At 42.8% G+C, this 19,302-nt stretch overlaps 1 protein-coding gene across 5 annotated transcripts in view; it reads left to right on the top strand.

Annotated features, from left to right (window-relative positions):
• Positions 1 to 2: 2 nt before the first annotated feature.
• Positions 3 to 19,302, top strand: part of VPS8 (VPS8 subunit of CORVET complex) — a 281,893-nt gene continuing 262,593 nt past the window's right edge. The window contains exons 1-7 of one of the 5 annotated variants that reach the window (XM_056535311.1): positions 3 to 21; positions 5,560 to 5,729; positions 10,333 to 10,401; positions 15,985 to 16,112; positions 16,226 to 16,319; positions 16,481 to 16,513; positions 16,599 to 16,653. In XM_056535311.1, coding sequence (XP_056391286.1) covers position 21; positions 5,560 to 5,729; positions 10,333 to 10,401; positions 15,985 to 16,112; positions 16,226 to 16,319; positions 16,481 to 16,513; positions 16,599 to 16,653 — 550 coding nt within the window. In that variant the 5' untranslated portion in view covers positions 3 to 20. The other 4 variants (XM_056535309.1, XM_056535310.1, XM_056535308.1 and 1 more) reach the window with 4 other exon arrangements.

Here is a 19,302-nt window from a genome sequence, read left to right as displayed (position 1 = left end):
TGAACTATTCGACTAATTGAAGTTAGAATTGAAACGTACATACAGCGCACTCAGCCACTAGGACATAACAAGAACAGCTGAATAGATTACAGTGCAAAACGACAGCCGTAAGACACAGCGGTTCACTTGATAACCAGACGTCACGTTATATCCTTAGGGTACTAGGAAGTGTACGTGGAACGCACGGCTGAAACGCAAAAAAAAAAAAAAGAATTGAGGAAGTATGACTTCCGGGTGGGGAGGTTTTGCGCATGCGTAGTTGTTGGTAATTCAGCTGTTCCTTGATAAACTAACATTCCTGCGTACCTGGCCACAGTAAGTGACGTATGGCTGTGATGGGCTGTGCAGGTGCAGCCGGGGGATAAGGCTATGTGCAGTGGGGGTAGCTTTGCTGCCAGACACCTGGGTTATTGATAAAACTATTGCTAGGGGTGTATGGTGTTTTATATTTTGTATGAGGCATATCATTAAAGAGATACTGACGTCTGGCATACCGTCATGTGTTGTTGGGTACAGGCTTTTGTTCCCTGTTATCATCCTTTTCAGGAATTCCTTTTTTAAGCAGTGTTTCCCAACCAGTGTGCCTCCAGCTGTTTCAAAACTACAACTCCAAGCATGCCCGGACAGCCTTTGGCTGTCCGGGCATGCTGGGAGTTGTAGTTTTGCAACAGCTGGTGACACTGTTTTGAAAACACTGTTCTTTAGAATGCCCCAAAATAAGCCATCTGCCCCCATGAGCGTTGTTTTTGTTTCTCTTTTTTAATAGTAATGTTTACTTATTGTTCCTGATTGTTGCCTCCTCCTTAGACATGCTGCAGTTGTAGATGACATACCGGATTTTTCGCCATATAAGACGCTCCGGCATATAAGACGCACCCAATTGTAAAGGGTGAAAATCTAGAAAAAAAAGATTCTGAACCTTCAACCTGCGGACCTCCAGATGTTGCAAAACTACAACTCCCAGCAAGCATGACAGGAGTTGTAGTTTTATCTAACCAAAAAACAAAGAGACCCACGATACTGACAATCTTTCATAAAGGTATAACAAGCTTTATTAGGCAGAATAAGACAAACAATTAAAATGATTAAAAAGGCACAAGATGACCAAGGGCAGGAGACAAATAGTGCCGGTGAATCTGGTATGGGTAATGTAGGTATTCAATAAGGTACATATACAATAGAAAACTGAAAAGACTGCAGATTCCTAGTGTAGTACAATGTAAGTATAGCATCTAGCATACATAAGTAAAAGATAGGAGGCAGCAATGCAGTAGTATAAACAAAAGAGAAACCAAAATTGGAAGAGAGGAACACCTAAGAAAACTACCTGTCATAAACCCACAAGCCAGGAACACCAAGCACCGGCACCCCAACGCACGTTTCGCGTATGGGCTTCGTCAGGGGGCGTCACAGCTCTACGGCAAAGTTTTGTGCTGGTTGCGCTTCTTTGGGTTCTCTTTGGTTGAAGTTTGGTTGAAGTTTTTTGAGTCAGACATCATTGTGTGGCAGACAGTTCTATAGTCTCACTGCTCTTACAGTAAAGAATCTGTGATGATGGTAAAGCCTTCTTTCCTCTAGATGTAGAGGATGCCCCCTTGCCATGGTTACAGGCCTATATATATGAAACCTCACTAGAAAGTTCATAAAAAGATCTTTCTGCACATCTAGAAGTCTGGCTATGACCGCTCAAAAATGCGCCATCTCATAGGTGACAGTGCATTTACGAGCAGAATCCGCAGGAAGAATAAGCATGTCTAGTCTTTCTGTGAATGCTGGAATGCACAGTTCAACAGAATCCCATTGAAATCAATGGGACTCTTCTGCAGAGGAATGTCCATGTGGAATATTCAAGCCGAATTCCGCACGGACATTCTGATGTTTGAACATACCTTTAGGGTATCAGCTGCCAAGCCCATCACCTGCCTGTCTGTACTCAGAACGCTGATACAGAAGAAGAGTTGTCAGAAAGTGTCAGTAGATTTTAGGTTTCTGCACACCAACCTAAAAACAGCCATATGTATTAAAGGGGTATTCCAGGATTTTTTTTTATTTGACTATGTTTCAGGGGCTGTAAAGTTATTGTAGTTCATAATATAGTGTCTGTACCTGTGTGTGACGGTTTTCTCACAATTCTTCTGTGATTTTCACCCCAATATTTATTTTTACCAGCATACAAAATGACTGTTGTCTCAGATTTTTCCCAGGTTGCAATGTGGCAGAGACCTGACTCACTAGTCAGCTGATGACAGGGAGCCTGTCTGCTTCAATGGGTTAAGGGATCACTTGGTGGGAGAGAGATCAATCTGCAACTAATGCAACAGCTGTAGGCACCCTGATTGAAAACCACAGGTCTTTTGACTGGATGCAGCTCATTTATGTTTCAATGGGTGGGGTGGCTGATGTGTGGGATGGAGGAAAATGGAAATATGGGATTTGTAGTCAAGAAAAGAAAAGTCAAACAGGAAATACAGTTCACAAAAAGCTAGTCACAGTGCTATGGTAATCTCACAACATAGCCATTTAGCCCCAAGACAAGCGCAGATCCTTCCTAAGCATGTCCATTACTGTCTGCCAGGTACATACTAAAATCACCTTATGGTGGAGAACCCCTTTAAGTATCTATTAAAGGCTTAAACAGGCACTGTCATTTGAACAAACTTTGCATAGATCAGTAGTACAAGCGAATATAAGAAACTTTAAAGGGGTACTCCGGCGCTTAGACATCTTATCCCCTATCCAAAGGATAGGGGATAAGATGCCTGATCGCGGGGGTCCCGCCGCTGGGACAGCTGTCACGCCCCCTCCCATAGGCTTGCATTGAGGGGTGGAGCGTGATGTCACACGGGGCGGAGGCGTGACGTCACATGCTGCTGGCCCCGTGGTCGCCAGTAATCAGACCCGGAGCGAACATGGGGTACTGCGTGCAAGATCATGGGGGTCCCCAGCGGCGTGACCCCCGCGATCAGGCATCTTATCCCCTATCCTTTGGATAGGGGATAAGATGTCTAAGCGCCGGAGTACCCCTTTGCACATGGTGGAATTTCCAAGCTGAAATTTGCTGGAATATTCTGCTGGGAAATTTTGCTGTAGCAGAGTCCCCTTGATTTCAATAGGATTCTGCTGCACTGTGCACACGGTGAAATTTCCTCTTCCCGATTCCGGAATCCGCAGAAACATTAAAGGGGTTATCCAGGAATTGAAAAACAGACCTAATTTCTTTCCAAGACCGCTCCCTATCTATCTCCAGGTTGGGTGTGGTATTACAACTTGGCTCCATTTGCTTCAATGGAACTGAGCTTCAGAACCACACCCAAACTTTAGACAGACAGGGAGCGGTCTTTGAAAGAAATTAGGTTTGTTTTTTGAATCCTGGATAACCCCTTTAAATGAGTCAGAAGCAATACAAGTCTAAAAAAGAAAATACTTGGCCAATCATGCTGAACTCGCCTACATTTACCTCATGCATACAGGCAGTTCAAGAAACGGCAAAATGCAAGTAACATACCCGCAATATTCACTCTCTCTACAAAATGAAACTTAGTTTTGTTGTGTTAATATTAGCCTTTCCCAAAAAAAGGGGTCATAGACCATTGCCACTGAATCAATAGTCTCAGACTAGACAGCACACGCCCTAAGTGAAGGTGAAGGTTACATTTACATTACAAGAGAGATTTCCATTTAGTTGTGTTCTTGTTTTGAGTAACCATTGTTCTTTTCGATTAGTATTACAGCAGACAGTACAATAGAGGAGCACACAAAACAATAGCTGCACATTTACATATCAAATCCACTGGCTCTCCACCCTTCTTGGTCAGAAACTTGTATATTCCATAGCAAATCCAGTAAAAATCAGTCTGTTGATTAGTTTTTGCTTTAAAATGGACCTTGCAGATTAATGGCACACTTTAGCGCCATATTAAATAATAATCCTCAGTATAACATCCTCTCTTACCACGTTAGGTTAGAATGCCCCATCCGGGTTATAGAATTCCTTCAATAGGCAAGTGTTTGAGAAATTCAAGGCAGATCGTGGTGGGAAACAAAAATGTATATTATAAAATAAAGGAAAAGTGATTACCGTATTTTTCGCCGTATAAGACGCACTTTTTCTTCCCCAAAACTGGAGGGGAAAAGTTGGTGCGTCTTATACGGCAAATACACATTAAAACCCTGTCATATCGTGGCGGTCCCTGCGGCCATCAACGGCCGGGACCCGCGGCTAATACATGACGATCGCGGTGATGCCCTGTATTAACCCTTCAGATGCCGCGATCAAAGCTGACCGCCGCATCTGAAGCGAAAGTGACACTAACCCGGCTGCTCAGTCGTGCTGTTCGGGACCGCCACGGTGAAATTGTGGCGTCCCGAACAGCTTACAGGACACCGGAAGGGACCTTACCTGTCTCCTCGGTGTCCGAACGGCGAATGACTGCTCTGTGCCGGGATCCCCTGCATGGCCGGCGCTCTCCTTCGTCGTCGTCATGTCGTCGCGCACGCCGTCCCGTCATCCAATAGGAGCAGCGTGCTTAGCGACGTGATGGCGGCAACGCGGAGCGAGGATCCCGGGCAGCAGAGACGTTCCGGAGCAACGGGGACACCCCAGGGACGCGGCGACAGCGATGGAGGGCGACATCCAGGGCAGCGGGGACGGGTCCGGAGCGGCGGGGAGTATTACCTCCTATACCAGTGGTCTTCAACCTGCGGACCTCCAGATGTTGCAAAACTACAACTCCCGGCATGCCCGGACAGCCAACGGCGGTCCGGACATGCTGGGAATTGTAGTTTTGCAACATCTGGAGGTCCGCAGGTTGAAGATCACTGTCCTATACTTTACATTGTATTTGGTTCAGAATCTTTTTTTTCTAGATTTTCCTCCTTTAAAATTGGGTGTTTCTTATATGCCGGAGCGTCTTATGTGGCGAAAATCCGGTATACTGCGTTAGAGGGTTGTGCAGGATTGAAACATGGCTGCTTTCTTACTTATTAAAATCAGATATAAATACACATTTAAAAAAAATATATTTTTATTTTCTGATTGTAAATTTCTTTTTCGCTGCTTTTTATGTTTTGTGTTCATGATTATGGGGGCAGCAATTTTATCTGAATGTCTGTAAGCAGCATTTAGATCAGTGTTATCCAAACAGTTTGTCTCCAGCTGTTGCAAAACTACAACTTCCAGCATGCCTGGACAACCAAAGGCATACTGGGAGTTGTAGTTATGCAACAGCTGCCGACACACTGTTAGGAAAAAACTGATTTAAAGAGATTCTTTGCTACACCTCCATTGACCATAGGATCCTTTAATTTGGAGCTGAACTCTCCCTTAGAATTCACTTTGCAGAGAGGGGGAGAGGCTGAGCTATAATCATCATCTATTGTAAATGGTGGATCCTGTGTTCTTTCTATATAGATATTACTTCCCATTGCAAGGAGGAGAATGCAGAAAAATGATCTCTACCGAACAGGACATGTCGCTTATTGAGGTTTAGTGGCCAGAATGAGAACTGTACATTATACTAAGATGGAATATGTTACGGTATCTCTCTTTTTTTTTTTCAGTGGAGTCAGACGTTGGAGAAGATGATGCCAGTTCCAAGGGATGGGAAGCAGGGAGATTTATTGCTGAAACAGCTGGATTATCTGGGAGTGTGGAAGATGAACTCAACAAATCCCAGACACGTATAGGCTACGTTGATGTGGATAAGGACTTGGATTTCAAGCAGGAATTGGTGACTATTTCATTAACTGTATTGTTAAGATGCCCGTATACTTTATTTACAGATTACATTATTTAAAGAGTACCTCTCATGATCTTGTTAAATGTTATAATCCTCCACTGCCCCCATCATGATAAACCACCCCCTGCCTTTATTGTTATTATTTTTTAGTTTTCTACCTTGATATTGCTCTGTATTTTCTGCTCAGTCTCAGTCAGATTGACAGACTGGGAAGGGGCGTTACCCAGCAGTCGTGACATCATCTGAAGACATATAGGGGAGAACTTCCTCCCTCACTCTGCTACACACAGCCCAGAGCAGTTCAGTGTGAGATGAGCTATCATTGGCTAAGGCTGGACACACACCCCTCAACACTCCAGACTGCATTTCCTGATTTTGGACTTTTGCCACGCCAGCAGTCTGTGCAAGAGATGGTGGGGGGATGTGAAGTAGGCAGACACCTAGTGGCAGCTTTTTTAAACACAAATAAAACATAGAAAACTGAATTATTATTTTTTTTTTTAAACAAAGTACATTCGAAAGATATTTTTTATTTACCATAAGGAGTGCAGTAGCAAACATTAGTTTTAATGAGAGTGCCATTTAAAGGAGTACTGAAATGTAGGACAATTTATCCCCTATCCACCGGATAGGGAATAAGGGTCTGATCGCAGGGGAAACGGCATGCATTCTCCATTAATGTCTATCGGAGAGCCGGAGATACACGAGTACAGAGCTCAGGTATCTCCAGCTCTCTCATAGAGGTGAATGGAGGCGTGTGTGGATCCCCACTCTGTACTTGAGTAGAGCCGGAGTGCAGGAGATCGCGGGGAGTCAGACTGGTGGGGCCCCCGTGATCCTGTGAATAGGGAGTAAATTGACCTACTCTGCAGTACCCCTTTAATTAAGTTTGTGACGTGAAATACATTTTTTCATGAAATACAATATACACATTCACACCTTGATCAACCATAACACTACAAGCACCCATCTACTATTGTGTACCCACCTCATGCTGTCTGAACTGCTCAATCTCATTGAGACCTTGATTCTGCACCAAGATTTTAGCAGCAGCAGCAGATCCTTTAAGTCCTGTAAATATTAAGACTTCATGGATCGACCTGGTTTTCCATATCACTTTCCACAGATACTTGATCAGATTGAGATTTGGGAAGATTATGTTCTTCAAACAATTTCTAAACAATTTCTTCATGTGACCAGGAAATTATCCTGCAGAAATAGGCCATTGCCAATAGGGAATATATTTGCCATTAAGTGATGTATATTGTCCATACAATGTTTAGGTAGGTTGTATGTGTCAAAGTAACATCCACATAAATACCATGAACTAAGGTTTATTACTTAGAGCATCTCACTGCCTTTGCCAGTTTGCCTTCTTCTTTTTGTGCATCTTGGTGCCGGCTCTTACCCTGGTAAGTGATGTGTCTGATGTAAAAGAAAACACCTGGTCTTCTTCCATTGCTCCGTGGTCCAGTTCTAATGCTCACATGCCCATTGTAGGCAGATTTGCCAGTGGACATGAGACATAAGAATTCTGACCAATCTGTGGTTACACAGCCCCATGTGCAGCAAGCTGTAATGCTCTATGTGTTCTGACATCTTTCTCTCATCACCATCACAAATTTTTTCAGCAATTGGTGCTACAGTAGCACATCTTTAGAAATGGATCAGATGGCCTAGCCTTCATTCCCCACATGCATCAGTGAGCCTTGACCCCCCCCCCCCCCCATGACCCTGTTGCTGGTCCACTGGTTGTCCTTCCTTGGAACACTTTTGGTTCATTGTTAACTAGGACGGCACCAATCTATTGATGCCCAGAATGTTTCGGCTAAAGATGCTGTTATCTGCTTTTTGCCAATAGAGAATAAAATGGCCAAAAATTTGCCATCTCCCCTGCCCACCAGCAACGTGGTTATTAAGCTGTGTGCCCACCCAATGTTTAGCTGTGATGCTGTCACGCTGCTATGACTCTACCCAAACACCGCCTTGACTGAAAGCTGCCAAACCTGACCCTTTCCCAGCCAGCAACCTGGCCCGCCAGCATCTGTTGGTAGGATTATGCTGCCTATCAGTACATTGTATTCACTTCCAGGCAGTGGAAGAGAGAGGTGGTGTCTGGTAACTTTAAAAGAAAATATACTAAGCGATTGTCTAAGCTAGTGATTGTGTGTCTGTATACGAGAGTGTGAAGTATACAAGTGAGTGTAAGTATAAAAGTGAGAGGGACTTAAAATTAAGGAACTTTAAATTCAGGACGTTTCATTGAAATATTTGATTGTTTTTTTTACTGTTAATTTTTGCAATCCCCAAATCCAGTGTGGCCTCCATGTTGGAAAATGTAGTCCGTTGTCCATCTTGCACAATGTATGCAATCCTTGAACAGCAGTTTGAGGGTGCATATTGTTGTACAGGATGTGTGCCAGATGTTCATTTGGAAGCCCCCAGATCCTGGATCTAGAGGAGCAACTGGCAACACTGAGAAGCATTGACAACCTGGAGTGGAGTCTCCTGCTCACTGAGCAAGTACTCTCTGGGGTAGAGGTGGGGGAGGATAATGGGACGGAGGTGCAGGACAGTCAGGCAGCTAGCTGGGTTACAGTTAGAAAACGGGGTAGAGGGAAAAGTGTCAGGGAGGCTAGTCCTGAACTGGCACACCCCAACAAGTTTGCCCGGTTGGCAGATGAGGGGAATACCATTTCAGAGCTAGCAGTACTGCAGCAGGACTCTGCCTCTGACCGCCAGGGGGGTGTCTGCTCCAGTAAGGAGGGAGGGAGGAGAGCAGGGCAGGCCAGACAGGTACTGGTAGTGGGGGACTCAATTATTAGGGAGACAGGCAAGGCGATCTGTCACAAAGACCGGGATTGCCGAACAGTGTGTTGTCTTCCTGGCTCTCTAGTTCGGCACATCGCGGAATGGGTTGACAGGTTGCTGGGCGGGGCTGGAGAGGACCCAGCAGTCATGGTACACAAGAAGGTTGAACCAGGGATTTATTCTGACTGCCAAATTTGGAGTCGGGAAGGAAGTTTTTTGCCTTCCTCTGGATCAACTCAGTAGGGACTTATTAGGGTCATAGGCTGAACTTGATGGACTCTGGTCTTTTTTCAACCTTATGAACTAATGAACTATGTTACTATGATACATTGATAACTCAGCATGGGAAATTTGTTGCAGCTTTTGCTACCATTAACTTTAATGGTTTAATGGAAAATCTGCGATAGTGCAGATTGACTGTGGACCCATTGAAGTGAATGGTAGTGAAATTCGCTGCGGTTCTGTCTTACGTTACCAACGTGTGAATGTACCCTAAATGTTGGGATGGTGTTAAAAATGTTTGTAGATTAGTGGATGTTGACTCGCCAGATGGCAGTATTTGTTTTACTAGATTATACCTGTGGTATAGAATATAATCTAATACAGCAATCTGGTGGATAGAGACAGAAAATCAATTGTAGAACTACCAGAATATCTATTTGTTATCCACTGCTTCCATCTAGTGGGCAAAGGGGAAATAGCACTAAGACTTAGGTAAAGTCTGTTTTTAAGGCCGGGTTCACTCCACAGAATTTCCGAGCGGAATTCCGTTTTGAAATTCCTCTCGGAAATTAAGGTGCAGCAGAGTCCTATTTCTGTGAAGTTTTTTGTCCGGAGCTTCTCAGGTGTGAACTGGGCCTAAGAGTTTTGTTTAATGGCAGAAAGCAGGAATTGAGGGTGGATTGGGAAAGTATTTTTTTTTGTTTCAGGTTTTGTTTCAGAATTTTTATTTTGGTGCACCCTTAGTATTTACCACTGCATACTAGGGATATATTAAAAGATCTACCATTTTTGAGATGCTCCGAGATGCTGTCTAGCCATCACAGTTTGGCCCCACGTACCTATTTTTCCTGGTGTCCCCATATCAAGTTCAAGAACTGAGAATAGGAAAACAAGCGCTCCATAGGGTAAAACCAATAATACCAGGTGCAAGAAAATAATGAATAACCACCGCTCATCCTGGGGGTTGTGTAAGCTCATACACAACAATGGTAAAGGCACCTAGCAATGGGTGGTCGTCTGCTGCCCTCCAGCTAAGGATAAGGATAACATGCAAGGCAGGACTTCAGTGGATACAGCCGGCTCAGTGTGTCGCTGATGAACCAAAATGGACACGGTAAGGAAGGATAAGACGTACTTTAATGACCAAGATGAAACACGTTTCGCTGCGCATGCGCAGCGAAACGAGTTGCATATTGGTCATTAAAGTATGTCTTATCCTTCCTTACCATGTCCATCTGGGTTTGCCAGCATCACTCTGAGACGGCTGTATCCACTGAAGTCCTTCCTTGCAAGTTCAAGAACTGACTGTTCATTGGATGTGTAATATAACCTACCTTAATTATATCATATATTTATTTATAATGTTTTAAAAGGGTATTCCGGAGAACTTGAAAAGTGAAGCTTTACATAAAATAATAAATGAATATTAAATGTTTATATGAGACATCATACAAATACAGTGTGAAGGTTAATTGTTACAATGTACAGTTTAAAGCATTGTGTTCTTTTTATTTTTATCTATCCCACAAGCCTGTTTTGATATTTTATGTTTTTCTTTTAGATTGATGACAAGGAATTTGACATTCCCCAAGTTGACACCCCTCCAACTTTAGAGAGCATCTTGAATGAGGTGAGCTCCATATGTTTTTGTTTATAACAGGACATATGAAATCTGACAGAACCTAATAAAGGCTTGGTCTCCGCACATTTTTTTCTGGCATATTTTTTTTTTAAGTCCCACTGCAGTTTTTGAGCCAAAGCTAGAAGTTTCTCCAAAAGGAATGGGAAATATAAACAAATGACTATACTTCTTTTTCCTACTGTATCCACTTCTGACTGCTGTGGCAGTTTTCCAAACATTCCAAAAAAAAAAAAAAAATGTGTGGAAACCTAGCCTAAGGAGTGGCTGTGGGGTGGGGGCGGGGGTTTAAAAGTATGCCCAGTCTGTAGTATATAACAAAACAATTCTTTACTCGCCCCCTGTGCTCCCGCGATGCCTCCATGGTCTTGCTTTGCGCCCAACAGCAATCCTTTTTTCTGAACCGCAGCTCCAGGTCCTACAGCAATCTCTTCTTGAGCAGTAGCCTAACATGTCAGGCCGAGGAAGCACCCGGGTCCAGTGTGTCACACTGATGCTCAGCAAATCGCTGGTCGAGGTGGGACATGACTGCAGTAAGTGATTTGCTAAGCGGCAATGTCACACACTGGACCCGGGTGCTTCCTGCGCCCGACATGTTAGACTACTGCTGAAGAAGACGATTGCTGCAGGACCTGGAGCAGGACACAGGAAGGAGTACACGAGGATAGTAAAGATTTGTATTGTTACATACTACAGAACGGGCATACTTTTGAAAAAACCCAAGCCACTGGATAACCCCTTTAACCCCTATTACGGTGTTCACTATGAGAACTTACTCCTGCACAAATAGTTTAGTCGTTTTAAAGAAGGGAGCCGTTACAGTCTTTCCATCAGCATTCCTCTGTAACATGATCACGGGCTGCTAAAGGGGTGTCTTTTATTGTCGGGAGCCTAATAAAGGCCCTTAGGTCTGCCATATATGTACACCTAGTCAGGCCTGCCTTCATTATGCTGACAGGTGACAAAAGTGTTTTTATTGTGCAAAAGTATTAAAATATAAAAAGAACTATAGTTATTTAGTACTGCCGTAATCACATTAAGCAACAGACAAAATGTAGCATCATTTTTTACTGCATGGTGAATTGCGTAGCAAAACACAGTATCTCTTAAAATGGGATTAAAAACATTGCATCCTCAGTGCATAAAATTGTGTACTTAAAGGGGTTATTCACCATAAGGTGATTTTAGTGCATACCTGCCAGACAGTAATGGACATGCTTAGGAAGGATCTGTGCTTGTCTTGGGGCTAAATGGCTATGTTGTGGTATTTCCATAAAGCTGAGGCTATCTTCTTGTGAACTGGCTATTTCCTGTTGGAGTTTTTTCCCTTAAACTACAAATCCCAACATTCCTTGTTTGTATGTGTGATAGGGATTGACCGATATCGTTTTTTTAGGGCCGATACCGATAATCGGTGCAGGTTAGGGCCGATAGCCGATAACTTATACCGATATTCCGGTATAAGTTATCGGCTATTTAACCCCCCGCGACACCGCTGCAGATCATTGATTTAAAGCGGGTGCTTTAAATCAATGATCTGCAGTGGCTTTTGCGGGGCCATAGGCCGCCGCCGCCACCCTCTTCTCTCCCCATACCTGTCAGGGTGGTCCGGGCCATCCATTCTTCCTTCCTGTAGTGTCCTGGGGCGTTCCGGGTGGAGGGTGAACCGGTCTGGGCTGTCCTTCTCCGGCGGTCATCTTCTCCACTCCGGGCAGGCTCCGGCCTAGTACGCTGCATAGACGCCGCTGCGCAGTGACGCCCCAGTGCGCAGCGAGGCCAGAGCCTGCCCGGAGTGGAGAAGATGACCGCCGGAGAAGGACAGCCCGGACCGGTTCACTCTTCACCCGGAACGCCCCCGGACATTACAGGAAGGATGGATGGCCCGGACCACCCCCATTACGGGTAGGTTTAATTTATTTATTGACTCGGATTGTGGGGGAGGGGCCAGACCGGTATAGCGGTATATGGGGTAAAAATCTAAGAAAAATTGTGAGACCACCATGAAACACAGGTACAGACACTATATTAAGAACTACACTAACTTTACAGCCCCTGTAACATAGTCAAATAAAAAAAAAAAAAATTCCAGAATGCCCCTGAATCATGCCTATATATAGATAAAAAACTTAAAACTTCTCATTTTGCCATGCATATGGACCATCCAGGGGTGTAACAAAAATTCAGAGGCCCAATTGCAATATTAGACGCTCTCCTAATTAATGACAAGCTGCTGAAACAGTAGCATAAACAGCAAAATAAAGTTATGGATAATAACATTGTATATCCTAGAACCCACATAGTACACCCGACCACACCAGCTTAAAGGGGTACTCCACTGGAAAAAAAAATTTTTAAATCAAGTGGTGCCAGAAAGTTAAACAGATTTGTAAATTACTTCTATTTAAAAATCTTAACCCTTCCAGTACTTGTCAGATGCTGTATACTACAGAGGAAGTTCTTTTCTTTTGGCATTTCCTTTCTGTTTGACCACAGTGCTCTCTGCTGATACCTCTCTTCATGTCAGGAACTGTCCAGAGCAGGAGTAAATACCCATAGCAAACCTCTCCTGCTCTGGACAGTTCCTAAAATGGACAGAGGTGTCAGCAGAGAGCACTGTGGTACGACTGAAAAGAAATTCAAAAAGAAAAGAATTTCCTCTGTTTTATATAGCAGCTGATAAGTACTCAGAAGATTAAGTTTTTTTAATAGAAGTAATTTACCAATCTGTTTAACTTTCTGGCACCAGTTGATTTAAAATATTTTGTTTTCCAGTGAAGTACCCGTTTAATCCATACAAAAAGTGCATTGTTTAATCTGAGTGAACTTTCTCATTGTCTGGACCCCATATCAGCTCGTGTGGTTGCAACAGCTTTAGTTATGCCCCTGGGACCACACATGACAAGATATGATATGCCATCACCATAGATGCCATATCACTATGTAGTGGCTTGGTAGTTAGAAAGTAAACATGTTAAAGGAGTACTCCTGTGGAAAACATTTTATTTTTATTTTTTTATCAACTGGTGCCAAAAAGTTAAACAGATTTGTAAATGAAGAAGAAAAAAAGGGGTTGGTGCAGCTCACAATTTACTACTGTCCGAGGTATCGGGGAATTCACTTACCCAATGTGATGAAGTAATCTAAATATGTTGTGCAAAAATAGCCCAAACCTCAATAGTAGTAGATAGTAGTTAAAAAAAATTTAAAAAAAAAATATTTTAAGACCGTACTTTAATTAAACAGATATTTTATTAGATGTATACGATTTTAATTGCGTTTATTCCTCACACAGGGCCCTTGTGGGAGGAAAATAAATGGCAAATATAACATATAAAATATGCAGTGATAAAATCAATGTAAAAATTGACCTTATAAAACATACAGTGAATTAATTGAGCTACTGGACGTCCGGATACTAAACAGTCAGTGTATGGTGAAATAATGTTGGTTGAATGTCCATAAAAGTTATTGCAGTAGTGATAAAATATTACCCGTTCCTGGTGATGGTATTGTGCCATGATGTTTAAGTCCATGCAATGCTCCCGCTGGTTAGTAAGCGCTGGCAGGCGCTGAATGTGGCTGGTCCAGACTGTGCTGGACCCCATGTTTTGTCACAGAGTAACACTCCTAGTGGCTGCGGCGTCTGACGTCAGCCAGGGAAGTGATCGTGGAAGTGGATCTTAGAAGATGGGTTGCAGGATCTCTGTTGGCAGCAGAGAGACAGGATGGCACGGAGGATCTCACAGCAAGCGGATCTCTAAGTGGATGGATTGCAGGCGGTAGATGACAATAGCAAATTGTATAAATTCCGGACTCACAGCAGCTAGTTCACACTGTCGGCTTACAGTGAGTTCTATGTGGTCATAGGCTAGAACACGTTTTTGGGGTACTCAGGCAAATTACTCTAGACCCCTTCCTCACAGCTACTGAGGAAGGGGTCTAGAGTAATTTGCCTGAGTACCCCGAAAACACATTCTAGCCTATGACCACATAGAACTCACTGTAAGCCGACAGTGTGAACTAGCTGCTGTGAGTCCGGAATTTATACAATTTGCTATTGTCATCTACCGCCTGCAATCCATCCACTTGGAGACCTCACCCTCTGTTCTGGTGCTACTGTTAGGTTTATTATGAAAAAACTTTTTCTAGGCTAGTTTACATATAACATGGAACAGCTCTATCTCAAAATTGACAGGATCTAAATCTTCTGCAAAAACTAAGTCCTTTGGACAAAACAGATTTTGTAGCATCGTCCAGAATATAATTACATAAATTAATCACTTGTAAACTGTCCATGGGTGTTATTGTCTCTACGACACAGTCTTCCTTTTGTGTCCTCTTGCCCCTCTTTCTCCCTCTCCGCGTCCTCTTCCTTCTAAAGGGGCACTGCTATTTGAGGGTTTTGGTTCAGTTTTGGCAATCACAGTTGTATCCATAGTATGGTCAGATCCACTGGACTCTGAATCGGTCATCCAGTAATCACTTTTGAATTTTCTGCCTCTAGGTTTTCTTTGACTGCGTCTAGTATTAGCTTGTTTCTCATTGAAGTCTATCTTATCCCGCAAGAATTTATCTAGCTTATTATCCTTCAGGACTGCTTGTATTGCGATGAGCTTCCATTCTAGCTTCTTCATAACCACAGAAAACTGGGTTTCATGTACCTTTAATTCAGTTTTAGCTTGTGGAATTCAGAAGTAATAATTTCATACTCCTTCTCATGTCTTGAGATTACAAGTTTCATCATGTTCAGAGAATAATCTAAATGCACCTTTGGCCACTCCTCCATAAAATCAACATCATCACTTTATTGGGATGGCTTCTTATAGTTACGTAATCCCCAAAATAATCTTGTTTCTTTTTCAGAAAGCATGGCAACTTTTTTTTTCCAGGTTCTTAGCACTCATCCCTTGCAGTGCGTTTTTGCTTTTGCACTGGATGAAAAAACTGTCTGCATCCTGGCACCCTGCACCTAGCGCACCCTCTGCACCATCTGTCACGCTGTTAATTGAGTTGTCCAACTCCACAGTAGTGGATATTTCTGAACGCTATATGTCTGCTATGTCTGATAAGTATACTATGAACGGGAGGTGCTGGAAGGATATGAAGTTGTGCTCTAACGATAAGGCAACAAAGCAGTACTAAAAGCACAAGAAAGACATAGGGGGAGATTTATGAAATGATTTAGACAGTTTTTTCTTGTCTAAATTTGTCGCACAGAAAGTCGCAGTCTAAATATGTGCGACTTTTCTGCAACTTTTGCTTTAGAGGATTTTTAGAACATTATGCATGCAAGTCTATTTTAGATAGCTATTTCATGCCGCGTTTGTGACCCCGGCAGTCAGGTATGTACTCTTCAGGCTACCTGCGTCACAGGTGGGGGCATGTAACACTAATACATCACAGTGCAGATTTATATACATCACAAAAATACCACTTGAAGGCATCTGCACCTACGCCCTGATCCCCTGTTAGCTGTGATAGCAAGAGAGGAGGAATACCTGCAAACGCCAAGAGGTCAGTGGCAACGAACTATGTCTTTCTTGGACTACAACTTATCTGCATTCTTCTTTCTAGACAGATGATGAGGATGAAACTTTTATACCTGAGGATCCTGCTCTTCTAAACATAGAGACAATTGACACCCACTCATGTGACACTTCATCATTGGCCAGCTCTGATAGTGGTGATCGGGCCCACAAAAGGTACCCATAGAAGACTATCAATTATTTTCCTCTAGTCTTACAAATCTCATCCTTTTACAATGGTACGGGATCAAGTACACACTATTAAATGGCAATCTTGTTACTCATGTCAGGAAGAAGAGGCTACCTGATGCTTTTTCCCGCCATGGATCAGTAATGCGCCATACTTTGCTCAAAGGGATCTCAGCCCAGATAGTGTCTGCTACAGTAAGTATACATATGTATACAGTGATATCTATCTGTCTGTCTATCTATCACACACAGTGAAACCTCTCCAGAAGAAGACCTTTCTTTAATTTTGGTTGGCCTTCTGAAAAATATTTCATTTTTTCATCTTTTTTAAGCATTGCTTTCCTGTTTCGTTTCAGGATAAGGTGGATGCTGGTTTGCCTACAGCAATTGTAAGTATATATCAGTATATCAATTATGGAAGGATATGCCAAGATCACTTTTAAGTTTTTTTTGTTTGTGTTTTTGTAATTTTAGGCTGTGTCCAATCTCATTGCAGTAGGCACTTCTCATGGCTTGGCTTTAATATTTGGTAAGGTCTATGACGTTGTAAAAATATGCTTAAGGCTAGAGTCAAGCAGTTTTTGATGCATCAACTCTCTGAACTAACTTCAGTATAAAGATAATGAAACTCTCACACTGCGTATCTATGAGCCTTTAAGGGGGTTGTCCCACTGGTGGATAGGTGATGAATGTGTTATCAGTGGGGTTCAAGCCCCCAGCAATCACAAAAACAGCTGTGCATGCATGATTGGCACTCAGCTTAAACTAAGATATTCAAAGTCCCAAGAAGGTCGGCACTGCAATAGGTAGTTGGTGCCCGAGGACCAAATATAACGATAATCCAAATGGAGAAAGGGTCCCGGCACTCAGATGCTTATGAAATCTCAAAGATTTATTTATGCAACATGCATAGCATACAGGGTAGGTACGCGTTACGGCTCAATAGCCTTTATCAACCAGTACAGGTAACTGTTAGAATGCAGCTTATATAATTACATCCGGTTCACAGGTACCACGTCATTAATTACTATCATTCAAAACACATGATATACTATGAAAATTTAAACATAGTAAATACAATTTTGAAAGAAAAATATCATTTTTTTAAAGACTTTCATAGCGGAGATTCCCGTAGAATGCAGATTAATTTCCCGCTCTGAAAAAAATCAGCAAATACATATATTAACTCATGCCATGCTGGCCAACATATATCTATCGCTATAGTAATCGTGAAAGCTCATTGTCGCGGTTCATACCGCGCGGCTCCAGAGTCCCTAAACAGTGTATCCAAAACGCTTCCTTCTGGATGAGCAACTTTTTAATATCACCCCCTCTCCGTGGTTGCACAACCTCATCAATCACTTGATACTGTAATTGAGATATGGAATGATTTTTATTTTTGAAATGTGCAGGAATAGGAAGAAGAAGGTTTTGGCATCTGATACTCGATTTATGTCGATTGATGCGGTCTCCTACACGCTGGGTGGTCTCCCCAACGTATAGGAGACCGCACGGGCATTTTATTGTGTATATGACATTGCGAGATTTCATAAGCATCTGAGTGCCGGGACCCTTTCTTCATTTAAACTGAGATATTGACCGCTGGGGGTCCCAATAATTTGTACATTTATCCTCTAGCCTGAAGATGGGGTATTAAGGGTATTGATTCAACAACCACAATTAAAAGAAACCTGGCCTCCCTTTTATGCTGCCTGACCTATGAGTCATCGACGTGGTCCCTAGTGGCCGCTCCCCCCCCCCCCTCCCCCCTGGCCTTGATTCATAGCTCTCTTCCTTTTCCCAAACAGGGATAGATCTATCAGTCAAGGCTGATGGAGTGGGGGGGGGGGGGGGGGTAGTCCACAGACCACTCCAATCACTTGTGTTATGGACAGCATTAAGGTATTGACAGTTTGCCTTTCTAAGGATTGTTGCACTTATAACATTTATCCCCTTTCCACTGTGTGGACCATAATGTATAATTGCCAGGGGTCTGAATGCTGGGGCCCCCAATGATCATGAGAATAGAGGACCTCAGGTTTCCAGTGTAAATGGAGTGGCAGTAAACTGCACAATAATGCTCTATTAACTGTCTATAGAATTAATGGCGTACAGTGCTTAGCTTTTAATGGTAGTCCCATAGCTAACAGCGAATAGGCAACTAGTTTTATAATAGCTATGGGCTGGAACCCCACTTATGATACATTTATTACCTATCCATGGGTGGGACAGCTACCTGAAATGCTGACAGATAAGCAGCGGCAGTTTTATTATGGATTTATTCTCCCAGCTCATTCTATGGTTCTCTTGTTTTTTGTTTTGTTTTTTGCCTTTTTATGGCGTCACTTCAATATTGTATGTTGTGTATAGATTTGTATTTCTTTAGTTACTTCATTATTTCATGCCTGATGAAGAGGCCTATGTAGTCTGTAAAGTTTGCCCTTTGCCATCATATTTTTTTATTTTTGTTTAGCTGTTAAAGGGTATTAATAAGACTATTACTTTGTTTCTCTTACTGAGAGCAATAGGACTTTTTTCAGTGTATAGCAGCCCTATTCTTTCTGACCATATGAAACTTTGCATGAATACAGCATGCAGTTGGGGAAATAATTTCATCTTTTGCTTCTAATGACCTGTTTTTCTGTCTGTTCCCTTTTTCTCATGGAACTGTGAAGGCAAAGGTATGATAGATTGTTGCATGCCAGCAAGTGTTGGGAATGATGCTTGGTTTATTCCATTAAGATTGATGTTCCTTTTTCATATTGAAGCGGCTATCCAGTATAAGAAAATGCCGTGGTGCTGAGTGGAGACTAGTTGTCATACCACCGTACAATCTGAGAACAGGGAGATGCTATTTTTCGAACAAAACTTTACTCTTCTTACCTTTTTATTACCCCAGTAATTACTGTATATACTGGAGTATAAGCCGACCCGAATATAAGCCGAGGCCTCTAATTTCACCCCAAAAACCCAGGAAAAGTTATTGACTCGACTATAAGCCTAGGGGGGGGGGGAAATACATCATCCCCCATGTCCTCATCCAGACCCTCGTCATCATCTCCCCCCCCCCCCCCTTTCATCATCACCGCCTGTCAATCCCGTCAGCCGTCAGCTGTCTGGGCATGCTGGGAGTTGTAGTTTTGAAATCTCTGGAGGTTCGCAGGTTGAAGACCACTGC

Source organism: Hyla sarda, chromosome 8, assembly GCF_029499605.1.
Source record: "Hyla sarda isolate aHylSar1 chromosome 8, aHylSar1.hap1, whole genome shotgun sequence".
Taxonomy (NCBI): Eukaryota; Metazoa; Chordata; class Amphibia; order Anura; family Hylidae; genus Hyla; species Hyla sarda.
This window is presented reverse-complemented; position numbering and strand designations above follow the sequence as displayed.